The sequence below is a fragment of the Notolepis coatsorum genome (genome assembly GCF_963971535.1).
Source record: "Notolepis coatsorum genome assembly, chromosome: 7".
Taxonomy (NCBI): Eukaryota; Metazoa; Chordata; class Actinopteri; order Aulopiformes; family Paralepididae; genus Notolepis; species Notolepis coatsorum.
The window spans coordinates 175,624,544-175,649,694 of record NC_140171.1 but is presented as its reverse complement, the minus strand read 5'-3'; the positions used below and the strand labels follow the sequence as shown (position 1 = coordinate 175,649,694).

At 43.2% G+C, this 25,151-nt stretch overlaps 1 protein-coding gene across 1 annotated transcript in view; it reads left to right on the top strand.

The window, feature by feature from the left end:
- The window catches only part of LOC311231846 (phosphorylase b kinase regulatory subunit alpha, skeletal muscle isoform-like), a gene marked incomplete at both ends in the record, with an annotated part of 218,579 nt that overhangs the window by 139,444 nt on the left and 53,984 nt on the right, over positions 1–25,151 (top strand). Inside the window, 5 exons of the mRNA XM_084318467.1 lie at positions 5,882–5,961; positions 8,302–8,380; positions 12,507–12,636; positions 12,987–13,013; positions 16,078–16,179. Coding sequence (XP_084174593.1) covers positions 5,882–5,961; positions 8,302–8,380; positions 12,507–12,636; positions 12,987–13,013; positions 16,078–16,179 — 418 coding nt within the window. The remainder of the gene's footprint in view (positions 1–5,881; positions 5,962–8,301; positions 8,381–12,506; positions 12,637–12,986; positions 13,014–16,077; positions 16,180–25,151) is intronic.

Here is a 25,151-nt window from a genome sequence, read left to right as displayed (position 1 = left end):
GCAAAGATAATTAGCCAGCCAGCTACTGACGCTGGCCCACAGAACGTTAGCTACGTTAGTTAGCCAGCCAGCTAGGAATTGCTAGCTATTTTAATTGAATTGAAAAAGAGACAGAGAGAGATCCACGGCGGGAATAGAATAGAGTGCATTAAAAACTCACCAAATGTCCAAGAGGAAGGAGACAACCGTGGAGTTGACGAAGTTCATCTGCCGAACGACCGTCCTCTTCATCTTGGCATAACCTCCAATGCTGCACGCGCTCCCGTGGAAATTGTCAGACGCATGCCGGCCGACTGTACCTTACCTGTAACCCCTCCCCTCGTTGAAACCAATAGTATATCTGCTGCAGAGCCGCAGAGCTCCAATAGTGTATCTGCAGAGCCACAGAGCTCCAATAGTATATCTGCAGAGCCACAGAGCTCCAATAGTATATCTGCAGAGCCCGGGACAAGTCAGACACATTCTACAAAACGTGTCTAATATGAAATATATAAGCATATAAGCAAAACTAGATTTTAGGTCTGTGATGAGAAAGGGCCTCGCGGGAAGGGGGGCCTCGCAAAAAATAAAAAAAATTATAATAATAATAAAAAATAAAAAATAAAATAATAATAATATATATATATATATATATTTTTTTTTTTTGCAAGGCCCCCCTTCCCGCGAGGCCCTGTGCGACCGCACTGCTCGCACACCCGCTGAGGCGGCCCTGGGTGTTACCATAGGGAATGAGTCTGAGATCGCCAAAGTGCAATACCGGCCGCGTCCAGCTATAGAATATAGTTATAGCTCTACACACGAGGTGACGCACTCCTATCTGTTGAAGCGTGGCCTTGAGGGGCCACAGGGCCGAGCTCCTGTCTGTACCAGCTGACTGAGGGCCACAGGGCTCCTGTCTGTACCAGCTGACTGAGGGCCACAGAGCTCCTGTCTGTACCAGCTGACTGAGGGCCACAGGGCCGAGCTCCTGTCTGTACCAGCTGACTGAGGGGCCACAGAGCTCCTGTCTGTACCAGCTGACTGAGGGGCCACAGAGCTCCTGTCTGTACCAGCTGACTGAGGGGCCACAGAGCTCCTGTCTGTACCAGCTGACTGAGGGGCCACAGAGCTCCTGTCTGTACCAGCTGACTGAGGGCCACAGAGCTCCTGTCTGTACCAGCTGACTGAGGGCCACAGGGCCGAGCTCCTGTCTGTACCAGCTGACTGAGGGGCCACAGAGCTCCTGTCTGTACCAGCTGACTGAGGGGCCACAGGGCTCCTGTCTGTACCAGCTGACTGAGGGGCCACAGAGCTCCTGTCTGTACCAGCTGACTGAGGGGCCACAGAGCTCCTGTCTGTACCAGCTGACTGAGGGCCACAGAGCTCCTGTCTGTACCAGCTGACTGAGGGCCACAGGGCTCCTGTCTGTACCAGCTGACTGAGGGCCACAGAGCCAAGCTCCTGTCTGTACCAGCTGACTGAGGGCCACAGAGCTCCTGTCTGTACCAGCTGACTGAGGGGCCACAGAGCTCCTGTCTGTACCTGCTGACTGAGGGGCCACAGAGCTCCTGTCTGTACCAGCTGACTGAGGGGCCACAGGGCTCCTGTCTGTACCAGCTGACTGAGGGCCACAGAGCTCCTGTCTGTACCAGCTGACTGAGGGCCACAGAGCTCCTGTCTGTACCAGCTGACTGAGGGCCACAGAGCCAAGCTCCTGTCTGTACCAGCTGACTGAGGGGCCACAGAGCTCCTGTCTTTACCAGCTGACTGAGGGGCCACAGGGCCGAGCTCCTGTCTGTACCAGCTGACTGAGGGCCACAGAGCTCCTGTCTGTACCAGCTGACTGAGGGGCCACAGAGCTCCTGTCTGTACCAGCTGACTGAGGGGCCACAGAGCTCCTGTCTGTACCAGCTGACTGAGGGCCACAGAGCTCCTGTCTGTACCAGCTGACTGAGGGGCCACAGAGCTCCTGTCTGTACCAGCTGACTGAGGGGCCACAGAGCTCCTGTCTGTACCAGCTGACTGAGGGGCCACAGAGCTCCTGTCTGTACCAGCTGACTGAGGGGCCACAGAGCTCCTGTCTGTACCAGCTGACTGAGGGGCCACAGAGCTCCTGTCTGTACCAGCTGACTGAGGGGCCACAGAGCTCCTGTCTGTACCAGCTGACTGAGGGGCCACAGGGCTCCTGTCTGTACCAGCTGACTGAGGGCCACAGAGCTCCTGTCTGTACCAGCTGACTGAGGGGCCACAGAGCTCCTGTCTGTACCAGCTGACTGAGGGCCACAGAGCCAAGCTCCTGTCTGTACCAGCTGACTGAGGGCCACAGAGCTCCTGTCTGTACCAGCTGACTGAGGGCCACAGAGCCAAGCTCCTGTCTGTACCAGCTGACTGAGGGGCCACAGAGCTCCTGTCTGTACCAGCTGACTGAGGGGCCACAGGGCCGAGCTCCTGTCTGTACCAGCTGACTGAGGGGCCACAGAGCTCCTGTCTGTACCAGCTGACTGAGGGGCCACAGAGCTCCTGTCTGTACCAGCTGACTGAGGGGCCACAGGGCCGAGCTCCTGTCTGTACCAGCTGACTGAGGGGCCACAGGGCCGAGCTCCTGTCTGTACCAGCTGTTGTTTCCTGTGTGTGTTATTGTTGTTGTTGTTTATAGCTGTGTTGTTTCCTGTGTGTTATTGTTGTTGTTTATAGCTGTGTTGTTTCCTGTGTGTGTTATTGTTGTTGTTGTTGTTGTTGTTGTTGTTGTTGTTGTTGTTGTTGTTGTTGTTGTTGTTGTTGTTGTTGTTGTTGTTGTTTATAGCTGTGTTGTTTCCTGTGTGTGTTATTGTTGTTGTTGTTGTTGTTGTTGTTGTTGTTGTTGTTAGCTGTGTTGTTTCCTGTGTGTGTTGTTGTTGTTGTTGTTTATAGCTGTGTTGTTTCCTGTGTGTTATTGTTGTTGTTTATAGCTGTGTTGTTTCCTGTGTGTGTTATTGTTGTTGTTGTTGTTGTTGTTGTTGTTGTTGTTGTTGTTAGCTGTGTTGTTTCGTGTGTGTTGTTGTTGTTGTTGTTGTTGTTGTTGTTGTTGTTTATAGCTGTGTTGTTTCCTGTGTGTTATTGTTGTTGTTTACAGCTGTGTTGTTTCCTGTGTGTGTTATTGTTGTTGTTGTTGTTTATAGCTGTGTTGTTTCCTGTGTGTGTTATTGTTGTTGTTGTTGTTTATAGCTGTGTTGTTTCCTGTGTGTGTTATTGTTGTTGTTGTTTATAGCTGTGTTGTTTCCTGTGTGTGTTATTGTTGTTGTTGTTTATAGCTGTGTTGTTTCCTGTGTGTTGTTGTTGTTGTTGTTGTTGTTGTTGTTGTTGTTGTTGTTGTTGTTGTTGTTGTTGTTGTTGTTGTTTATAGCTGTGTTGTTTCCTGTGTGTTATTGTTGTTGTTGTTTATAGCTGTGTTGTTTCCTGTGTGTTATTGTTGTTGTTTATAGCTGTGTTGTTTCCTGTGTGTTATTGTTGTTATTGTTTATAGCTGTGTTGTTTCCTGTGTGTGTTGTTGTTGTTGTTGTTGTTGTTGTTTACAGCTGTGTTGTTTCCTGTGTGTGTTATTATTGTTGTTGTTGTTGTTGTTGTTGTTGTTGTTGTTGTTGTTGTTTATAGCTGTGTTGTTTCCTGTGTGTGTTATTGTTGTTGTTGTTGTTGTTGTTGTTGTTGTTGTTGTTTATAGTTGTGTTGTTTCCTGTGTGTTATTGTTGTTGTTTATAGCTGTGTTGTTTCCTGTGTGTGTTGTTGTTGTTGTTGTTGTTTACAGCTGTGTTGTTTCCTGTGTGTTTTATTGTTGTTGTTTATAGCTGTGTTGTTTCCTGTGTGTGTTATTGTTGTTGTTGTTTATAGCTGTGTTGTTTCCTGTGTGTTATTGTTGTTGTTGTTGTTGTTGTTGTTGTTGTTGTTGTTGTTGTTGTTGTTTATAGCTGTGTTGTTTCCTGTGTGTTATTGTTGTTGTTGTTTACAGCTGTGTTGTTTCCTGTGTGTTATTGTTGTTGTTGGTTATAGCTGTGTTGTTTCCTGTGTGTGTTATTGTTGTTGTTGTTGTTGTTGTTTATAGCTGTGTTGTTTCCTGTGTGTTATTGTTGTTGTTGTTGTTGTTGTTGTTGTTGTTGTTGTTGTTGTTGTTGTTGTTGTTGTTTATAGCTGTGTTGTTTCCTGTGTGTTATTGTTGTTGTTGGTTATAGCTGTGTTGTTTCCTGTGTGTGTGTGTTATTGTTGTTGTTGTTTACAGCTGTGTTGTCTCCTGTGTATTATTGTTGTTATTGTTTATAGCTGTGTTGTTTCCTGTGTGTGTTATTGTTGTTGTTGTTGTTTACAGCTGTGTTGTTTCCTGTGTGTGTTATTGTTGTTGTCGTTGTTGTTGTTGTCGTTGTTGTTGTTGTTGTTGTTGTTGTTGTTGTTGTTGTTGTTGTTGTTGTTGTTGTTGTTGTTGTTTATAGCTGTGTTGTTTCCTGTGTGTGTTGTTGTTGTTGTTGTTGTTGTTGTTGTTGTTGTTGTTGTTGTTTATAGTTGTGTTGTTTCCTGTGTGTTATTGTTGTTGTTTATAGCTGTGTTGTTTCCTGTGTGTGTTGTTGTTGTTGTTGTTGTTTACAGCTGTGTTGTTTCCTGTGTGTTTTATTGTTGTTGTTTATAGCTGTGTTGTTTCCTGTGTGTGTTATTGTTGTTGTTGTTTATAGCTGTGTTGTTTCCTGTGTGTGTTATTGTTGTTGTCTATAGCTGTGTTGTGTCCTGTGTGTTATTGTTGTTGTTGTTGTTGTTGTTGTTGTTGTTTATAGCTGTGTTGTTTCCTGTGTGTTATTGTTGTTGTTGTTGTTGTTGTTGTTTATAGCTGTGTTGTTTCCTGTGTGTTATTGTTGTTGTTTATAGCTGTGTTGTTTCCTGTGTGTGTTATTGTTGTTATTGTTTATAGCTGTGTTGTTTCCTGTGTGTGTTATTGTTGTTGTTGTTGTTGTTGTTGTTGTTTACAGCTGTGTTGTCTCCTGTGTGTGTTATTGTTGTTGTTGTTGTTGTTGTTTATAGCTGTGTTGTTTCCTGTGTGTGTTATTGTTGTTGTTGTTGTTGTTTACAGCTGTGTTGTTTCCTGTGTGTGTTATTGTTGTTGTTGTTGTTGTTGTTGTTGTTGTTGTTGTTGTTGTTTATAGCTGTGTTGTTTCATGTGTGTGTTGTTGTTGTTTACAGCTGTGTTGTTTCCTGTGTGTGTTATTGTTGTTGTTTATAGCTGTGTTGTTTCCTGTGTGTGTTATTGTTGTTGTTGTTGTTGTTGTTTATAGCTGTGTTGTTTCCTGTGTGTGTTATTGTTGTTGTTGTTGTTTATAGCTGTGTTGTTTCCTGTGTGTTATTGTTGTTGTTGTTGTTGTTGTTGTTGTTGTTGTTGTTGTTGTTGTTGTTTATAGCTGTGTTGTTTCCTGTGTGTTATTGTTGTTGTTGTTTATAGCTGTGTTGTTTCCTGTGTGTTATTGTTGTTGTTGGTTATAGCTGTGTTGTTTCCTGTGTGTGTTATTGTTGTTGTTGTTGTTGTTGTTGTTGTTGTTGTTGTTTATAGCTGTGTTGTTTCCTGTGTGTTATTGTTGTTGTTGTTGTTGTTGTTGTTTATAGCTGTGTTGTTTCCTGTGTGTTATTGTTGTTGTTGGTTATAGCTGTGTTGTTTCCTGTGTGTGTGTGTTATTGTTGTTGTTGTTTACAGCTGTGTTGTCTCCTGTGTGTTGTTGTTGTTTACAGCTGTGTTGGTTCCTGTGTGTTGTTGTTGTTGTTTACAGCTGTGTTGTCTCCTGTGTGTTATTGTTGTTGTTGTTGTTTACAGCTGTGTTGTCTCCTGTGTGTTATTGTTGTTGTTGTTGTTTACAGCTGTGTTGTCTCCTGTGTGTTGTTGTTGTTGTCTCTCCAGGCGTGCTCAGACCTGCTGGCGCACCAGAAGCACCTGACGGTCGGCCTGCCCCCAGAGCCCAGAGAGAGGACCATCACTGCGTGAGTTCAGTGCGTTAAAAGGTTGAATCTGTGGAACATGTTTATTAATTGAATAAGAAACTAGTCTAAATCTAAATCTAATTCGAATTAATTATTTTCCAGCGCCTCATTTGTCTCTGTATTGCACCGGCTGTGTTTGGTGGGTGTAGCACATACCAGATTTAAAATGCATTATTCCCTTCCCTGATTGGCTACCCTACATCCCAAAAAATACTTTAGATAGTTAGTGTACCTGGCTCCAAAAAGGACAGCTAATTAAATCGAATTGCTTATCTGCCTATCTATAATATGGTGTTGGCTAGACTCACACTATTTGTAAGTAGAAGAAATGCCTTGTAGGTTTTGGTCTTTCCGTTGGCTATGTTGACAATAAACTAAATATTTTATTTCACCGGCATTATCCTTTAAGTCATAAGGTTGAGGATTAGGCCCCTTCATCCATCTGTCTCAATGCACATCTCTCTCACACACACACACACACACACACACACACACACACACACACACACACACACACACACACACACACACACACACACACACACACACACACATACATGCACTCATTATACACAAACACACACACACACACACACACACACATACATGCACTCATTATACACACACACACACACACACACACACACACACACACACACACACACACACACACACACAGACACACACATACATGCACTCCTGACTAGGTGAAGGTAACTGAACACAGACAGGTTCAGTTCAGTTCAGTTCAGTTCAGTTCAGAGTTTTTATTTGCCACATTGAATCATACAATCATAGTTTCTTCAGATTACACAATCATAAATATCATTCCATGGACAAAAGGAGCAGGAAGAAGAAGAAATCTTATAGTTACCTGCCCCTTATCCCTAAACTAAACAAGTATTTACTTAATGGTCGGCGTACAACCTAATTTACACAAATAATAATTTATACCATTTCTTGCCCTAAACATAATTAACATTGTTTGAAACTTAACCATGTCTTCAAGTTTAATTATTCTAGATTTAATAAATAATGTATTTGTGTGTTCTCGATAACTCACTTTATGTGTGATTCTTACAGCCCTCTTCTGTAGTATATATAATGGTTTTATATTGGTCCCATAAGTATTCCCCCATACTTCAACACAATAACTGATGGTGAGATGAGTGAACAGTAGAGGTAGGTCGTCAGAAAGTAACTGAACACAGACAGGTCAGAAAGACTAGGTGAAGGTAACTGAACACACAGACAGGTCGTCAGAAAGACTAGGTGAAGGTAACTGAACACACAGACAGGTCGTCAGAAAGACTAGGTGAAGGTAACTGAACACACAAGACAGGTCGTCAGATGTTCAAAACGTTATTATTTTTTACAGACAGTATAGCTACGTGGTAACAATCTGAGCCGTTGTCCCTAACGAGCTTGATTACCAGATTGGCCTTTGTCCCTAACGAGCTTGATTACCAGATTGGCCTTTGTCCCTAACGAGCTTGATTACCAGATTGGCCTTTGTCCCTAACGAGCTTGATTACCAGATTGGCCTTTGTCCCTAACGAGCTTGATTACCAGATTGGCCTTTGTCCCTAACGAGCTTGATTACCAGATTGGCCTTTGTCCCTAGAGCTTGATTACCAGATTGGCCTTTGTCCCTAACGAGCTTGATTACCAGATTGGCCTTTGTCCCTAACGAGCTTGATTACCAGATTGGCCTTTGTCCCTAACGAGCTTGATTACCAGATTGGCCTTTGTCCCTAACGAGCTTGATTACCAGATTGGCCTTTGTCCCTAACGAGCTTGATTACCAGATTGGCCTTTGTCCCTAACGAGCTTGATTACCAGATTGGCCTTTGTCCCTAACGAGCTTGATTACCAGATTGGCCTTTGTCCCTAGAGCTTGATTACCAGATTGGCCTTTGTCCCTAACAAGCTTGATTACCAGATTGGCCTTTGTCCCTAACGAGCTTGATTACCAGATTGGCCTTTGTCCCTAACGAGCTTGATTACCAGATTGGCCTTTGTCCCTGACGAGCTTGATTACCAGATTGGCCTTTGTCCCTAACGAGCTTGATTACCAGATTGGCCTTTGTCCCTAACAAGCTTGATTACCAGATTGGCCTTTGTCCCTAACGAGCTTGATTACCAGATTGGCCTTTGTCCCTAACGAGCTTGATTACCAGATTGGCCTTTGTTCTGTTCAAGAAGAGAGGCGCTACTCCACAATCCTAGTCGCAAATCTAAAAATAATAAAGGATTTGTACAAAAAGAGGAACCTGCCAGGTTAAATAAATAGTCCATAGAGTATCATTGACTGCAGTTATTGAATGTGATTATTTCCAGCCCGATTCCTCCAGACCAGCTGGTGAGCCTGATAGATGAGGCCAGCGCTAACAACCTCACTATCTCCATTCTCACTCAGGTAAATTGGACTTTTTTTTATGCCACCAGCTCATTGGCCATGGTTTCCATTTAACCCTTCCACTGCCACGCAACAGAAGGTTAACCCTTTCACTGTGACAATACAGAAGGTTAGCCCTTTACTATCACACAACCGACGGCGATGCTCCATCATTAGCATCATTAGCTCCGCGGATGTAGTGTGGTAGTGAAAGGGTTAACCGTATGTAGTGTGGTAGTGAAAGGGTTAACTGTCTGTAGTGTGGTAGTGAAAGGGTTAACTGTCTTTAGTGTGGTAGTGAAAGGGTTAACCTTATGTAATGTGGTAGTGAAAGGGTTAACTGTCTGTAGTGTGGTAGTGAAAGGGTTAACCTTCTGTAGTGTGGTAGTGACAGGTTAACCATCTGTAGTGTGGTAGTGAAAGGGTTAACCGTCTGTAGTGTGGTAGTGAAAGGGTTAACCATCTGTAGTGTGGTAGTGAAAGGGTTAACCATATGTAGTGTGGTAGTGAAAGGTTAACCGTCTGTAGTGTGGTAGTGAAAGGTTAACATTATGTAGTGTGGTAGTGAAAGGGTTAACTGTCTGTAGTGTGGTAGTGAAAGGGTTAACATTCTGTAGTGTGGTAGTGAAAGGGTTAACGTTATGTAGTGTGGTAGTGAAAGGGTTAACCTTCTGTAGTGTGGTAGTGAAAGGGTTAACCTTCTGTAATGTGGTAGTGAAAGGGTTAACCTTCTGTAGTGTGGTAGTGAAAGGGTTAACCGTCTATAGTGTGGTAGTGAAAGGGTTAACTGTCGGTAGTGTGGTAGTTAAAGGGTTAACCGTCTGTAGTGTGGTAGTGAAAGGGTTAACCTTCTGTAGTGTGGTAGTGAAAGGGTTAACCTTCTGTAGTGTGGTAGTGAAAGGGTTAACCGTCTGTAGTGTGGTAGTGAAAGGTTAACATTCTGTAGTGTGGTAGTGAAAGGGTTAACCTTCTGTAGTGTGGTAGTGAAAGGGTTAACCATCTGTAGTGTGGTAGTAAAAGGGTTAACCGCCTGTAGTGTGGTAGTGAAAGGGTTAACCGTCTGTAGTGTGGTAGTGAACGGGTTAACCTTCTGTAGTGTGGTAGTGAAAGGTTAACCTTCTGTAGTGTGGTAGTGAAAGGGTTAACGTTATGTAGTGTGGTAGTGAAAGGGTTAACCGTCTGTAGTGTGGTAGTGAAAGGTTAACATTCTGTAGTGGGGTAGTGAAAGGGTTAACATTCTGTAGTGTGGTAGTGAAAGGGTTAACCGTCTGTAGTGTGGTAGTGAAAGGGTTAACCGTCTGTAGTGTGGTAGTGAAAGGGTTAACCGTCTGTAGTGTGGTAGTGAAAGGGTTAACCGTCTGTAGTGTGGTAGTGAAATGGTTAACCGTCTGTAGTGTGGTAGTGAAAGGGTTAACCTTCTGTAGTGTGGTAGTGAAAGGTTAACCGTCTGTAGTGTGGTAGTGAAAGGTTAACCTTCTGTAGTGTGGTAGTGAAAGGGTTAACATGTTTAGTTTTGGAGTTATGTAACTGAGGTGTGGTCACTCTGGTCAGCAGTGAGTTGAGTAACTGAGGTGTGGTCACTCTGGTCAGTGAGTTGAGTTACTGAGGTGTGGTCACTCTGGTCAGTGAGTTGACTAACTGAGGTGTGGTCACTCTGGTCAGTGAGTTGAGTAACTGAGGCGAGGTCACTCTGGTCAGTGAGTTGACTAACTGAGGTGTGGTCACTCTGGTCAGTGAGTTGACTAACTGAGGTGTGGTCACTCTGGTCAGTGAGTTGACTAACTGAGATGTGGTCACTCTGGTCAGTGAGTTGAGTAACTGAGGTGTGGTCACTCTGGTCAGTGAGTTGAGTAACTGAGGTGTGGTCACTCTGGTCAGTGAGTTGACTAACTGATGTGTGGTCACTCTGGTCAGCAGTGAGTTGAGTAACTGAGGTGTGGTCACTCTGGTCAGTGAGTTGACTAACTGAGGTGTGGTCACTCTGGTCAGTGAGTTGAGTAACTGAGGTGTGGTCACTCTGGTCAGTGAGTTGAGTAACTGAGGTGTGGTCACTCTGGTCAGTGAGTTGAGTAACTGAGGTGTGGTCACTCTGGTCAGCAGTGAGTTGACTAACTGAGGTGTGGTCACTCTGGTCAGTGAGTTGAGTAACTGAGGTGTGGTCACTCTGGTCAGTGAGTTCAGTAACTGAGGTGTGGTCACTCTGGTCAGTGAGTTCAGTAACTGAGGTGTGGTCACTCTGGTCAGTGAGTTCAGTAACTGAGGTGTGGTCACTCTGGTCAGTGAGTTCAGTAACTGAGGTGTGGTCACTCTGGTCAGCAGTGAGTTGAGTAACTGAGGTGTGGTCACTCTGGTCAGCAGTGAGTTGAGTAACTGAGGTGTGGTCACTCTGGTCAGTGAGTTGACTAACTGAGGTGTGGTCACTCTGGTCAGTGAGTTGACTAACTGAGGTGTGGTCACTCTGGTCAGTGAGTTGACTAACTGAGGTGTGGTCACTCTGGTCAGTGTGTTGAGTAACTGAGGTGTGGTCACTCTGGTCAGTGAGTTGACTAACTGAGGTGTGGTCACTCTGGTCAGTGAGTTGACTAACTGAGGTGTGGTCACTCTGGTCAGCAGTGAGTTGAGTAACTGAGGTGTGGTCACTCTGGTCAGTGAGTTGACTAACTGAGGTGTGGTCACTCTGGTCAGTGAGTTGACTAACTGAGGTGTGGTCACTCTGGTCAGTGAGTTGAGTAACTGAGGTGTGGTCACTCTGGTCAGCAGCGAGTTGAGTAACTGAGGTGTGGTCACTCTGGTCAGTGAGTTGACTAACTGAGGTGTGGTCACTCTGGTCAGTGAGTTGACTAACTGAGGTGTAGTCACTCTGGTCAGCAGTGAGTTGACTAACTGAGGTGTGGTCACTCTGGTCAGTGAGTTGAGTAACTGAGGTGTGGTCACTCTGGTCAGTGAGTTGACTAACTGAGGTGTGGTCACTCTGGTCAGTGAGTTGACTAACTGAGGTGTGGTCACTCTGGTCAGTGAGTTGACTAACTGAGATGTGGTCACTCTGGTCAGTGAGTTGACTAACTGAGGTGTGGTCACTCTGGTCAGTGGGTTGACTAACTGAGGTGTGGTCACTCTGGTCAGTGAGTTGACTAACTGAGGTGTGGTCACTCTGGTCAACAGTGAGTTGAGTAACTGAGGTGTGGTCACTCTGGTCAGTGAGTTGAGTAACTGAGGTGTGGTCACTCTGGTCAGTGAGTTGACTAACTGAGGTGTGGTCACTCTGGTCAGTGAGTTGAGTAACTGAGGTGTGGTCACTCTGGTCAGTGAGTTGACTAACTGAGGTGTGGTCACTCTGGTCAGCAGTGAGTTGACTAACTGACATGTGGTCACTCTGGTCAGTGAGTTGACTAACTGAGGTGTGGTCACTCTGGTCAGTGAGTTGACTAACTGAGGTGTGGTCACTCTGGTCAGTGAGTTGACTAACTGAGGTGTGGTCACTCTGGTCAGCAGTGAGTTGACTAACTGAGGTCTGGTCACTCTGGTCAGCAGTGAGTTGACTAACTGAGGTGTGGTCACTCTGGTCAGTGAGTTCAGTAACTGAGGTGTGGTCACTCTGGTCAGTGAGTTGACTAACTGAGGTGTGGTCACTCTGGTCAGTGAGTTGAGTAACTGAGATGTGGTCACTCTGGTCAGCAGTGAGTTGAGTAACTGAGGTGTGGTCACTCTGGTCAGCAGTGAGTTGACTAACTGAGGTGTGGTCACTGTGGTCAGTGAGTTGACTAACTGAGGTGTGGTCACTCTGGTCAGCAGTGAGTTGAGTAACTGAGGTGTGGTCACTCTGGTCAGTGAGTTGAGTAACTGAGGTGTGGTCACTCTGGTCAGTGAGTTGAGTAACTGAGGTGTGGTCACTCTGGTCAGTGAGTTGAGTAACTGAGGTGTGGTCACTCTGGTCAGTGAGTTGAGTAACTGAGGTGTGGTCACTCTGGTCAGCAGTGAGTTGAGTAACTGAGGTGTGGTCACTCTGGTCAGCAGTGAGTTGACTAACTGAGGTGTGGTCACTCTGGTCAGTGAGTTGAGTAACTGAGGTGTGGTCACTCTGGTCAGCAGTGAGTTGAGTAACTGAGGTGTGGTCACTCTGGTCAGCAATACTGTTTGTTTCCTGCAGGAGATCATGGTGTTCCTGGCGATGACCATCCGCAGCCAGCCGGCGCTGCTGAGCGAGATGTTCCGGCTGAGGATCGGCCTCATCATCCAGGTCATGGCCACGGAGCTGGCCCAGTCCCTGAACTGCTCAGGTATTTACAGAGCTGGCCCAGTCCCTGAACTGCTCAGGTATTTACAGAGCTGGCCCAGTCCCTGAACTGCTCAGGTATTTACTATTTACAGAGCTGGCCCAGTCCCTGAACTGCTCAGGTATTTACAGAGCTGGCCCAGTCCCTGAACTGCTCAGGTATTTACAGAGCTGGCCCAGTCCCTGTACTGCTCAGGTATTTACAGAGCTGGCCCAGTCCCTGAACGGCTCAGGTATTTACAGAGCTGGCCCAGTCCCTGAACTGCTCAGGTATTTACAGAGCTGGCCCAGTCCCTGAACGGCTCAGGTATTTACAGAGCTGGGCCAGTCCCTGAACTGCTCAGGTATTTACAGAGCTGGCCCAGTCCCTGAACTGCTCAGGTATTTACAGAGCTGGCCCAGTCCCTGAACGGCTCAGGTATTTACAGAGCTGGCCCAGTCCCTGAACTGCTCAGGTATTTACAGACCCCAACACTAACTGTCACCCACTACTGTTGTTCTGTTATAAATGGTAATTTACATAACGCTTTTATCCAAAGTGCTTTACAAAGTCTGCCTCACAGCATGGCGCCGGCGACAGCCACGCGAGGTGAGCAGTTAGGGGTTGTGTCCAGGGATGTGTCCTGTCCCCATTATTGTACATTTTGTACACAAACGACTGCAGGAGCAATCATGATGACAGGCAAATACTGACGTTTGCCGATGACACTGTTTTAATCAGTCTGCTTCAGGATGGAGAGGTTGGTCGTGGGCCCATTGTGGACAACTTTATAGAATGGTGTGACAACCACTTCCTGAAGTTAAACGTGACAAAAACTAAAGAGATGGACATTGACTTCAGAAAAACCTCCCACCCGACTATCCCAACCATAATGAAGGGCTCACCTGTTGAGAAGGTTGATCACTACAAGTACCTAGGAACAGTAGTTGACAAGAAGTTAAACCACAATCAGAATACATCTGCAATCTGCAAAAAAGGTCTGCAGAGACTCTACTTCCTGCGCAAACTAAACACTTTTAATGTGGACAAAACACTTATGGTTTTGTTTTACAACTCTTTTGGTGAGTCCATTTTAACCTTTTGTATCGTCTCCTGGGCCCTGTTCCTCGTACCTGGCTAACTGAGTTAGCCGGATCATTTTCAGGATAACTTGACTTAAGCCTGATCTGTCGGTTCCCCGACGTGCGATTGTCTAAATCACTATGGCAACATATCAAAAAGTTTGAACCTGGTCGAGGGCAGGGTTAGGTTAAGTTAGCTGGATAACCTGCATGGCCACGCCCTCGCTCCCTTCCTCACAGTCTAGATCCCATTATACCATTCTGAATTATGTTTTTGTGCTTCGTTTTTCTAGAGGGGGCTTTTGAAATGTAAAATAATAGACCTAAAATGCTGATAATAAATCATATTCAGCCTATGGATTTACTTTGTCCTAAATAATGCACGTCATAGCTATACGGCGCTCGCAGTCGCGATACACACTATGTGGTTATTTTAATAACGCAGAGCATTGCAAATGTGAATCCCGCTGGGATATTTTTTATGAATGAAACCTATCGGGCGTTTGGCTCTGATTCGTTTCATATTCTCCACGGTTTATGTATTTGCTTAACGCAGCGCCCGGATTGTGTTTCATTCAAGCATAAATTGAAGCGTCTTTATGCATGGATTGTGATGTGAATTACGACGAATCTGAATATGTGGATTGTTGAATTGTATCACTGTCACTCACATGTTATTGTGATATTGTAACTGGGATTAAAATGTCTGAGGAGGAGATGCGCTGTTTGACGGATTTGATAACGTGGACGTGACTTGAGAAAATTAATGAGCAATTGCAAGCTTTTGACGTTTTAATGAATGAATTTGAGAAAATGCATTTATCTGTTCAAGCACTGTTATCTGATGATGAACAAGAGGGTGATTAACATGACTGGTGTCACTGGTATAAACCAAAGGTTAATCAATTCAATGCATGTATGGATGATGTCCGAAACCGATTAAAACCTGATTAATAGTGAAACTGTATAGCCTCCAAGCCTCTCTGACACGTAATTTCGGGGGTTGCGCCTTGAAAACTTTGGGAACCATGTATTTATATAGTACATGATACCTAAGCACATACAGTACAGATATCCTCATAAGTATCTATTCATTCGTCAATTAGATACTCTTTGGGCTTGTTTTTATCTACTTATTCTGAAAGAGTTGAACTAATTATTTTCGCTAGCAAGATCTCATTCGATTATTCATTCCATTAAGCCTACTGCCAGCAGGCACATTTAAAGAAATATAATCAGATTGATTGGGGTAATGAGGGACTTAAAATTAGCCTATAGATTATGCATTTAACTTGTCGGCGAGGCTATTGAGCCATACTGTCTTGTACCCATTCTGCAATCTGTTATAAAGTTTTCAATCAATCAATCAATCAATCAATGCCGTTAAAAAATCAGGATTTCTGCGATCGACACCTGCTGTCTTTTCAACTGAGGCGGCCGCGCGCAATTATCCTGAGTATCAAGTCTGGTTCAAATTAACAAGACTGAATCAGCCTTCGAGGAACAGGGAAAGCCCGGATTCAAACATCGGGTTAATTGAATCTGGATAATGGGACTTTTGATCGACTTAGTTGAACCAGGTATGGGGAATAGGGCCCAGTATGGCAACCTGTCAATACAGAACAAAAACAGTCTGGCCAACATAGTCAAGATGGCCAGCAAGATAATTGGGACCCAGCAGCTTTCCTTGGAGGAGGAGTTTGTCCCCCTCCCCTCGGGCAGGAGATATAGGCTCCCCAGGCTAAAGAGCAATAGATTAAAATGCTCGTACATCCCCAAGACACTAAATGCACTTATTCCTTTAAAATAACAGTAATGCATTTTCATTTTCCTTTTCTTTTTCCTGGTTGGATTTCTGTAAGATGTGATGTTTCTTGTGTTGTGTTATTTGTTGTTGTTGTTGTTGTCTCTACCACTACTGCAAAGCAAATGTCCCCCTGAGGGACAATAAAGTCTGAACTGAACTGAACTCTCCCACTCTCTCTATGTCTCTCTATGTCTCTCTCTCTCTCTCTCCCCCCCCCCCCCTCTCTCTCTCTCTCTCTCTCTCTCTCTCTCTCTCTCTCTCTCTCTCTCTCTCTCTCTCTCTCTCTCTCTCTCTCTCTCTCTCTCTCTCTCTCTCTCTCTCTATCTCTCTCTCTCCCCTCTCTCTCCCCCCCCTCTCTCTCTCTCTACCCCCCCTCCCTCTCTCTCTCTCTCTCTCTCTCTCTCTCTCTCTCTCTCTCTCTCTCTCTCTCTCTCTCTCTCTCTCTCTCTCTCTCTCTCTCTCTCTCTCTCTCTCTCTCTCTCTCTCTACCCCCCCCCTCTCTCTCTCTCTCTCTCTCTCTCTCTGTCTACCTCTCTCTCCCTCTCTCTCTCTCTCCCCTCTCCCCCCCCCCCCCAGATCAGGAAGCTACAGACAGTCTTGTCAACATGAGTCCTTCTGAACTGAAGAGTCTGCTGCATCACATTCTGAGTGGAAAGGAGTTTGGAGTTCAGAAGAGTGGTGAGTCACACAGGCTGACCTCTGACCCCTGACCCCAGTACCAGAGTGGTGAGTCACACAGGCTGACCCCTGACCCCTGACCCCAGTACCAGAGTGGTGAGTCACACAGGCTGACCCCTGAGCCCTGACCCCAGTACCAGAGTGGTGAGTCACACAGGCTGACCTCTGACCCCTGACCCCTGACCCCAGTACCAGAGTGGTGAGTCACACAGGCTGACCCCTGACCCCTGAGCCCTGACCCCAGTACCAGAGTGGTGAGTCACACAGGCTGACCCCTGACCCCTTACACCAGTATTACAGTATTACAACAGTATTACACCAGTATTACACCAGTATTACAGTATTACACCAGTATTACAGTATTACACCAGTATTACACCAGTATTACAGTATTACACCAGTATTACAGTATTACACCAGTATTACACCAGTATTACAGTATTACAACAGTATTACACCAGTATTACACCAGTATTACAGTATTACAACAGTATTACAGTATTACACCAGTATTACACCAGTATTACAGTATTACACCAGTATTACACCAGTATTACAGTATTACACCAGTATTACAGTATTACACCAGTATTACACCAGTAGTATTACACCAGTATTACACCAGTATTACAGTATTACACCAGTATTACACCAGTAGTATTACACCAGTAGTATTACACCAGTATTACACCAGTATTACACCAGTATTACAGTATTACACCAGTATTACACCAGTATTACACCAGTATTACACCAGTATTACAGTATTACACCAGTATTACAGTATTACACCAGTATTACCACATGAAACGGCTAACAGCATTCTCTGGTGGAGAGGCGGAGGCGCAGAACCCCTGTGGTTTGGGTATCTGTCTGGCCTAATTATACAATGAGTTCTCATCTTTATATACTCAAAATGATGTCACAAGTTGACTTGATCCATAGCCAATCAGTTATTTCTATATATTTGGCGTTCTGTTCCAATTGGTTCTTGATTCTAAAAACAGGCGTTCTTCTGTTTCTTGGGTTCCAATCAGGTTTGTCTTCTGGGGGCGGACCTGTCTTACTCCTCGGGTCTGGTCTGTGGCCCCAGGGGGGCCATGGCCCCCTCGTTTGGGCTGTGGTCTTCTCAGTCCAGGGGGTCTGTGGCTCTTGATGAGTTTAACAGTTTTTAACACTAGAACCTTTTCTAAATTTGTACCTTTAATGTAAGAAGTCAGCATTATCCCAAAATGGAGTTGTCTATATTTTAAACATGATACGTGGATTTACTAGACTAAACCTTTGTAATTGAGACTTATTTTCTATATATGGTTTACACTAGGAGTGAAATGACACTATTACCTTCATAACCAGTTTGACATTTTAAATGACATTCAAATACCTTTTATCTAATAAGTCAGTTTAATTAATATGATCTTGTTTGTGACCATTTTCATGAACCTTGAGCCATTTTCAAAGGCAGGGCAGATCTGTAATCAGACCAACTGTTCTCTGCCTGTAATCTGTTCAGCTGTTTTGCTGCTGAAATCTGTTACCAGTTGGGTGTGACTTTTCAGTTCCTTTGTTCTAGTGTACTGAGTAGTTAATGGGGGTTTGTTGACTGTCTCCTGAATACAGTTCAACACAGCAGGGGTTTCATAGGGGCTCAAACGGTTTTACCTGTTTCCTGTCACGCTAGTATCACTCCTTATGGCACACCAGACTTTTGCATTTTGGTTTTCTAATTATACACAAATTTTTGTTATGAAATGCCAGTCAATGATACCACATTCCTCCCTTTGACAATCCATATTGTCATAAACCAGTATATTGACTTGATTTCATACAGGCTAACCATACAACATTTTTCACATTAAAAATAAAAATCATACATTTTTCCAATTTTTCTCAATTTTCTCTTTTTCTCATTATTCTTTGGTACATATCATCAATGGGCTTTTGCTCCTCAGGGCTCATAGCCAGCAGCCTACTTTATTAAACCAAAACTTTGAATATGCTGAAAAACAATTAAAAATAAATTGTATCTAAACATCACAAATTTAATCTAAAAATCACACCTTAAACCCCAGTATTCTTAATCTATATACAAGTTTGTTCCAACACTCTTAGATGATCTGGTTGAGAGAAAACATACATTAGTATCACAATATTTTCTTAATATATTTGTTCTCTTAAATATTATTTTTCCTTGCTAATTTTTCTTAAAATAGTTCAATCACACTTGCATAATTCATCAATTGCGCTTCTCATCTATCCTCCCCCCTTATGACCAACCATGGTCATACAACCGTACCTCCTCGTGTCACAGCTCCAGTCGGGCAGGGAAAGCAGAGAAATCACCCAAGGAGATTTTTTTTTACTACCTATCCTAACATCTAAACTTATATGTGTATGTCATTAACCATCCCTGCATTGTGTTTCAAACTATCCGCCCTCTGTCTGTGCGTCCTATCAAATCAAATGTGCACAAACAAAGACCATCAGTATCTGTTTAGTCCTCTTCCCTGTTCCCCACAGCCCAACCAAATATCACATTACCCAGAGGATCTTGCCCACATGGTTTCTGCTCAGCCCTCAGACCAGCTCCGCACCCCTCCCTTGCTTGCCAGCTAACAGCCGCAGCCATGTTTCAGGCCAGGTCACATGCCTCAGGTCTAGTCATCTTTTTGTCCCATGACAACCTGTCATCAGACTCACAGACGGTTCTTTTAGCCTGGACTTTTTCCCAAACCGTGTACCACATCTGTTCACATAAGTTCAACCTGGCCCCCCTTCAGGGGTTTTGTAGAGGCGGGAGCAAATGTATACAAGAATCCCCTCCCCCCTTTTTGGTAATTAACCACCATTGGACTGAAAAGAAACAGGAAACAAACTGAAATTTCACTGTACCGTGTCGTATTTCTAATGTAATGTATTGATCATGTGTCCTGGGCTGTTCTGCATTCCCCCCCATACTGAGCTGTGAGGAGACAAAGCACGATGCAAATTCTGATTACACATCAATTTAACATACTTGCAAGAGAAGCCATTTTGACAAATCCACACAAATGTGAAATTAACTACTTAGCTTCTCAGACATCCTGTTCCGATGTTTCCCAGCTGCCACAGTCCTCTCCCACCAGAACATGAAAAGATAGTTTAAATACAAAAGAAAAGGAAATTAAACAAAGCCATACATCTCAATAAACACACACCAATCTGTTGTGTGGCATCCCCACTTGTGAAATATCCACGCATATTTAAAAACATTAAAGGAATAAAAATAACAAAAATAAAACCATCCACTCCGCTCTATTACTCCTGTTGCGGCTCTCACACACACACATTCCACACATCACTCAAATGGAACAAAGCAATTTTGTCCCTGTGACCTAACACCTCCGTTTTCAGCACAGTCTCCCCCCACCAGGCTCCTTCATCACTTTCATACAACACATTCAGTCCACATAAGTAAAGACTTAGAAAGAAAAGAAATCAATTTTTTTTTATTTAATACATTAAGTACCCAGGTGGTGATTTTAACCTTTTAAAACATTTAAAAGAAATCAAATCAAATGAAAGAAATCAAATCAAAATGACCACACCCCCTTTAAAAAATAAGAAACTAAATACTCTCTTTCATTCTAATCTCACAGCCTCAATCCGCTTTGAAATGAAAAGACACACAGACAAACCCACTCACACTTGTATCACAAACAGTACTGTATTTGCAAATCTGGTATGTCATAAATGTATAGATGTAGCAGTACTGTCTATCTGTATGTCATGTATGTCATATATGTCCTGATGAATTGAAAATGGGGGACCCTGATGTAAACAAGACGAAAGTCTTTCTCTGGTCTGCATCCCCTTAACAATTGTGTGTATTGAGCTGTACTGTATTGTACCCATTCTGCAATCTGTTAATAAAGTTTTCAATCAATCAATCAATCAATCAACCATCCACAGATTTACTTAGTTCAAACATCCACAAAGAAAAACCATTCAACCTGGTTCCACTCAACTCATACTTTCATTCAACATATATTACACCTATCATAAACAAATACTTTCAAACTCCCTCTCATACAACTCGTTAATCAACCAACATCCTTAACAAACAATTGTTAGTTGTCCTCTTCCTCTTCTGCTCTCAATTTTCCTGCTCTCAACTTCAGGCTAATTCAGTTCACACTTTCCTTTCTTATACTATACAGCTCTCACTGTATTTTCACACCTAACATCCAGAGGAAGTCTGGGAACCCCCCTCAACGATAGACTCCCAAAACATACCCAGTGTCCTGAGAATCTAACACTATTCCTTCTAATCAAATAGTCAGCCAATCAATGTAATAACCGCATCTGAACTCGCTCCTATCGAATTTTCCCGCTCACACTCTGTAACTGTGTCCTGAATTAGCACTTTGTCTCATCTTCCTGTTCTGTAATCCTATCACCCTCACACAGCCTCTGATCCTGCATCGTCACTATACAACCCCTTTCCTGTTGTAAAAATAACTCCATCTGTTATCTTTCCTCCAACTGCCCTCTTAAAACTTCACCTCTGACCCCTACGTCCCCTATCTGGCTTCAACTGCACCCATCTACAACAGGTTTTACCATCCCTCGTGGCTTCCCGTGACATAGTTCTAAAGCAACCATACCCCCTTTGATCCTCCTGTAAACCACAAAAGGGTTATCACACAGTTCATCCCCTGAGCGGCAGGCTGCCTGCCTCTCAGGGTTGAATTGATCACACATTTCTACATCTTCTAGGGGGAAGGCAATTCCCCCCCCCCCCCAGAGTTAAAATTAACATACATTTGCCTGGTCTTCTAGTCACAGACAGTATCATTATTTTAAGCACAGAGAAACTATGGAATGAAAGCAATCCCACAGTTATCAAATTATTACAATTATTGTAAACAGATCTACACAATTATTCATCAAAAAGATTGTCATCACAGCAATAAAATTGTACTCCAGCTCAGCAAGCCTCTTTTCTGTAAATTATCATTTTCTATTAAGAGGCCTGCATCAAGCATTAATTGTAAACATGATCCTATGTAAATCACCAGTGTATTAAAGATTTAACAATCTAAACAAGCATAAACACAACATCACTTATCTATACTAAAACATCTTTCAAAACAATTGCACAACCTAAACAGATTTTAAAATGACAATTTAACACAACATTATTCAAGTAATTAATTTACAAACACAAACAGTTCATCAAAGGCCACTCGTTTAAGAAATAAAACATTATTTTCAACACAAATTCCCTAGAAGTGGTTTCAAATGTGCCAAACCTCAATTGTTGTAAACCAGGTCTGCCCGGGAATGATAACTCTGTACACATGTTATATTTGATTCTACTGCAGTTGTATTAAGTCATATAATGCAAGCAACATGTAATTCTAGTGTAGAGCACTTTAGCTACTCTCAAACCTACCCCCCTTGGTAAGGACTTACTTGAGTAAAACAACACATTGCTTACTTGACAGACCTAATGTATATATATTGTTTCCATTATTAATGATACATTTACCCATAGCAGCTAAATTGTGTGTTTAACTGGCCATAAGCAATGTAATCATTCTCTACTGATATACTCACTGCAATGTTTGCATTAAGGCGAGACACTGCAGGTGAATAGTCAAATATACTTTTTTTGTTGATTTTGAGATTTTGTTATATTTTGCTTCCTAAACATGTCTTCTATGAAACTAGTGACAATAAAACGTCAATAACACACATTTAGTTGTTTATTTTACATCATTTTGCCTTATTGCACCCATAAATATGCACATATTTAATGGGGAAGTGCCTCATTTGCATATATAAACATACATTTCAGAAAACTTGCAATATATTTTTTCTTAGTTTATATGTACATAACAAATTGGGAAAGTTTCATAGTGATATCTATTCAAATATTGTTTGCCTATTAGGGGGGTACTACACTGTACTACACTGTTTGTAGCCTGTGTGTAGTTCTGTTCAGTTCAATAACATCATTATTATTATTCAGTTATCAGGCATGTGTTTAGGTTGTCTATTACTAATGGTTTGATTAGGTATTGTGTTTGTAAATATCTGTTTAAAAAAAAAAGTATGGCATTTTACAATACAGAACTTTGAAGGCGTTTTCCCAAAAATGAGTTTTAAGAGTTTTTCCTCATACTCTGAGCCAGAAATCTCCACTTCAGTAGCACTCACATACACCAAACCTTCCAGTTCTATTCATATCTATGTTCTGAAGGTATTTACAGAAGGGTTTGTTGATATCGCATTCATACCCTGATTTATATCACATTTTATTCCTAAAAACATGGCGAAATATGGAATTTTAGCATAAAAAGTGACTGAATGGAGTATTTTCTGATTTATGGAGTGATAAAAAGAGATATCCAAAATCCCCTCTGTAATAACCTTTGGCTCTAATATGTCAACAAAATGAAACTATAATTTTGAAAATGGCTTTATCCAATGTTCAGATTTCTGTCCTGGAATTATATGCAAATTAGTGCATATTTAAGTAGATCATGCCTCATTTGCATATTTAAACATACAATTTCAGAAAACTTGTAATACAAAAAAGTCTTGTCTTAATATAAGTAATCAACTGGGGAAGTTTCATTGTGATATCTATTAGTTAATTTGTTTACCCTATTCATCTGCAGTGTCTCCCCTTAATTTCCTCCCCAATGACTATCTCCCATAATCTACAACATCACACATGTACACACTCGTTACACACACTCGTAGTAACAACAACCACAAACAGAACCACTTCCAGAACACCGTTATAACGTAAAGCAAAAATATAAACACTCACCATTGTCGTTAACCAGAATTGCATATACACTTCTCTTCTTCCGCCATTATGCAACGGAACAAGACGATAAAAACTACAACTAAAATGGCTGTTACGGCGCGTCCTGTCAATTCCGGAAGTTGTTCTTTGCTAGCCCCCCGCTAGTGGTCACGAGTTGCATAATGCTACACAGTTTACACAGAACACAGTCAACTGTGTCCAGTACAACGCAATCCTACGTCACACGCAGTACAAAATAAAATAATGTACATTCATACAATATGAAAAGAATCATCCGTTTACTGTACATCAGCATCGTTAGCACAGATAGCTTATTAGCTCCGGTAGCTTAGCTTAGCTTAGCCCTAACAGCCAGCTTCCTCTTTACCCAAGGGTGCACCCCGGTGCTCTCGCACAGAGCCATACACAATATCACAACAGCAGCGTCCTACTTTCGCAAACAACTCTCAATCAACGTTATCATCAAACAATCGCTCTACACACCAGTATCGTCTATCTAACGCCACCACGCCGCTTCCAACCATAACATTGCACAAGCCCTTATCACGGCGTTACCCCATAAACGCACATACCAGCTAAGTAGCTAGCCAACATTACCGCTCCTGATGTGATGGTCCAACACATTTCCTGGGATCCGCGCATTATGTGATGTTCCTACACGTGTTCGAGATCCGCGCATTCATCCAGTTCAACGCTAACCGGTTGGATAAAAATTACACACGCATCCCACAAGGTTTCTCCGTGCGACCACGCCGTTAATCACGAGAACTATATAACAGTACTTTTGTAAAATCATACATACACGCATTCATTCATAAGTACTAAACCCATTTACCCACAGCTAACATGTTTACACACAAACTCCCATTCATAAGTGCACACTTATTCCACTGAATTTACACACAAACAACCAATGTATAGTGCATACTCCTAAGCCGGCCGGCCATAACTCTACACACATCTACGAGCTCACGCAACGACGGTCTAATCGTCTCAGATAAACAGCCCTTTCCGCAGGATGCTACTTGGTTATCATTTTTTGTAGGTTCCCTACTGCTCTTAGGCAACCAAAAAATGCCCATCCCTTACCCCTAGTTTGAACAAAATCGCAAACTAGAGTCAAAAGCTATATTGTATCACACAGGCTACTTCAGGTGTCGGTCTCAATATTTTAAACATGCTTATCCAACTCCACAACGATTATGACTTTCACTACGTCATCCGTAGCCCGGCGGCTACTTGATTAAAACCAATATCGCAATCCCCTCGTCACCATCCTATTTCGTCTCGACTCTACTGACCATTGTTCAATAAAAGGTATGTAATAAACACACTCGTCCGCACCATCTCCCCCTCATCTCTCAGCCTGCCCGAGCGTAGGCGAGAGAGAGAATTAGCGGGACATGGCCGATCAAGCTCCCTTTATTTAAAACAAATACCAGTATATCCGAGCCCACCCGTCTTCTTGTCCAGAAGTTCGGGCAGCCTTAACTCATCAATATGTTTTCGATATCATCCCTGATCCAGACGCAGGCTTGACATCGAAACCACTTACATCAAAATGTACTCTTTATAGCCCGTATTGATTCACGACACGTTCAACGGCCGCAATTATCAAACAGTACTATAATCCCACACTATTCCCTAATCCACACTGTAGCATTTCCACACAATATTGGGTTGTATTAATCAAGTGCCTTTCCCTCCTCTCTTTCATCAGCGCGTCCAACATCTTCTTGAAAGCGCGGTCCTGGTCACTTTTAATATCTACTCTCCTATCTAGAAACACGGTCCTGAGCTTAAACATCTGTGTGTCTATAGAGAAACACGGTCCTGAGCTAAAACATCTGTGCCCCTATTTAGCAGCACGGTACTGAATTTAAACTTCTGTGCTTCTGTCCAGGATCGCGGTTCTGAGCTTAACTTTAAACATCTGTGCTCTCAAACAGTTACCCCCTGTAACTTATCATCTTGGGAGCGCGGTCTTAAACGTAACAGAACTTATCCCTGTTTCACCGCTCCACCCCCCTTTGCATGCAAAAACCACATTCACCCTGGGCCCTCCTGGTGGCTACACGACCAAATTCTCAACCTCGTTCTCCCCTTCCAGACAGCAAAACTCTGCACTGTAACACCTTACTGAACATCT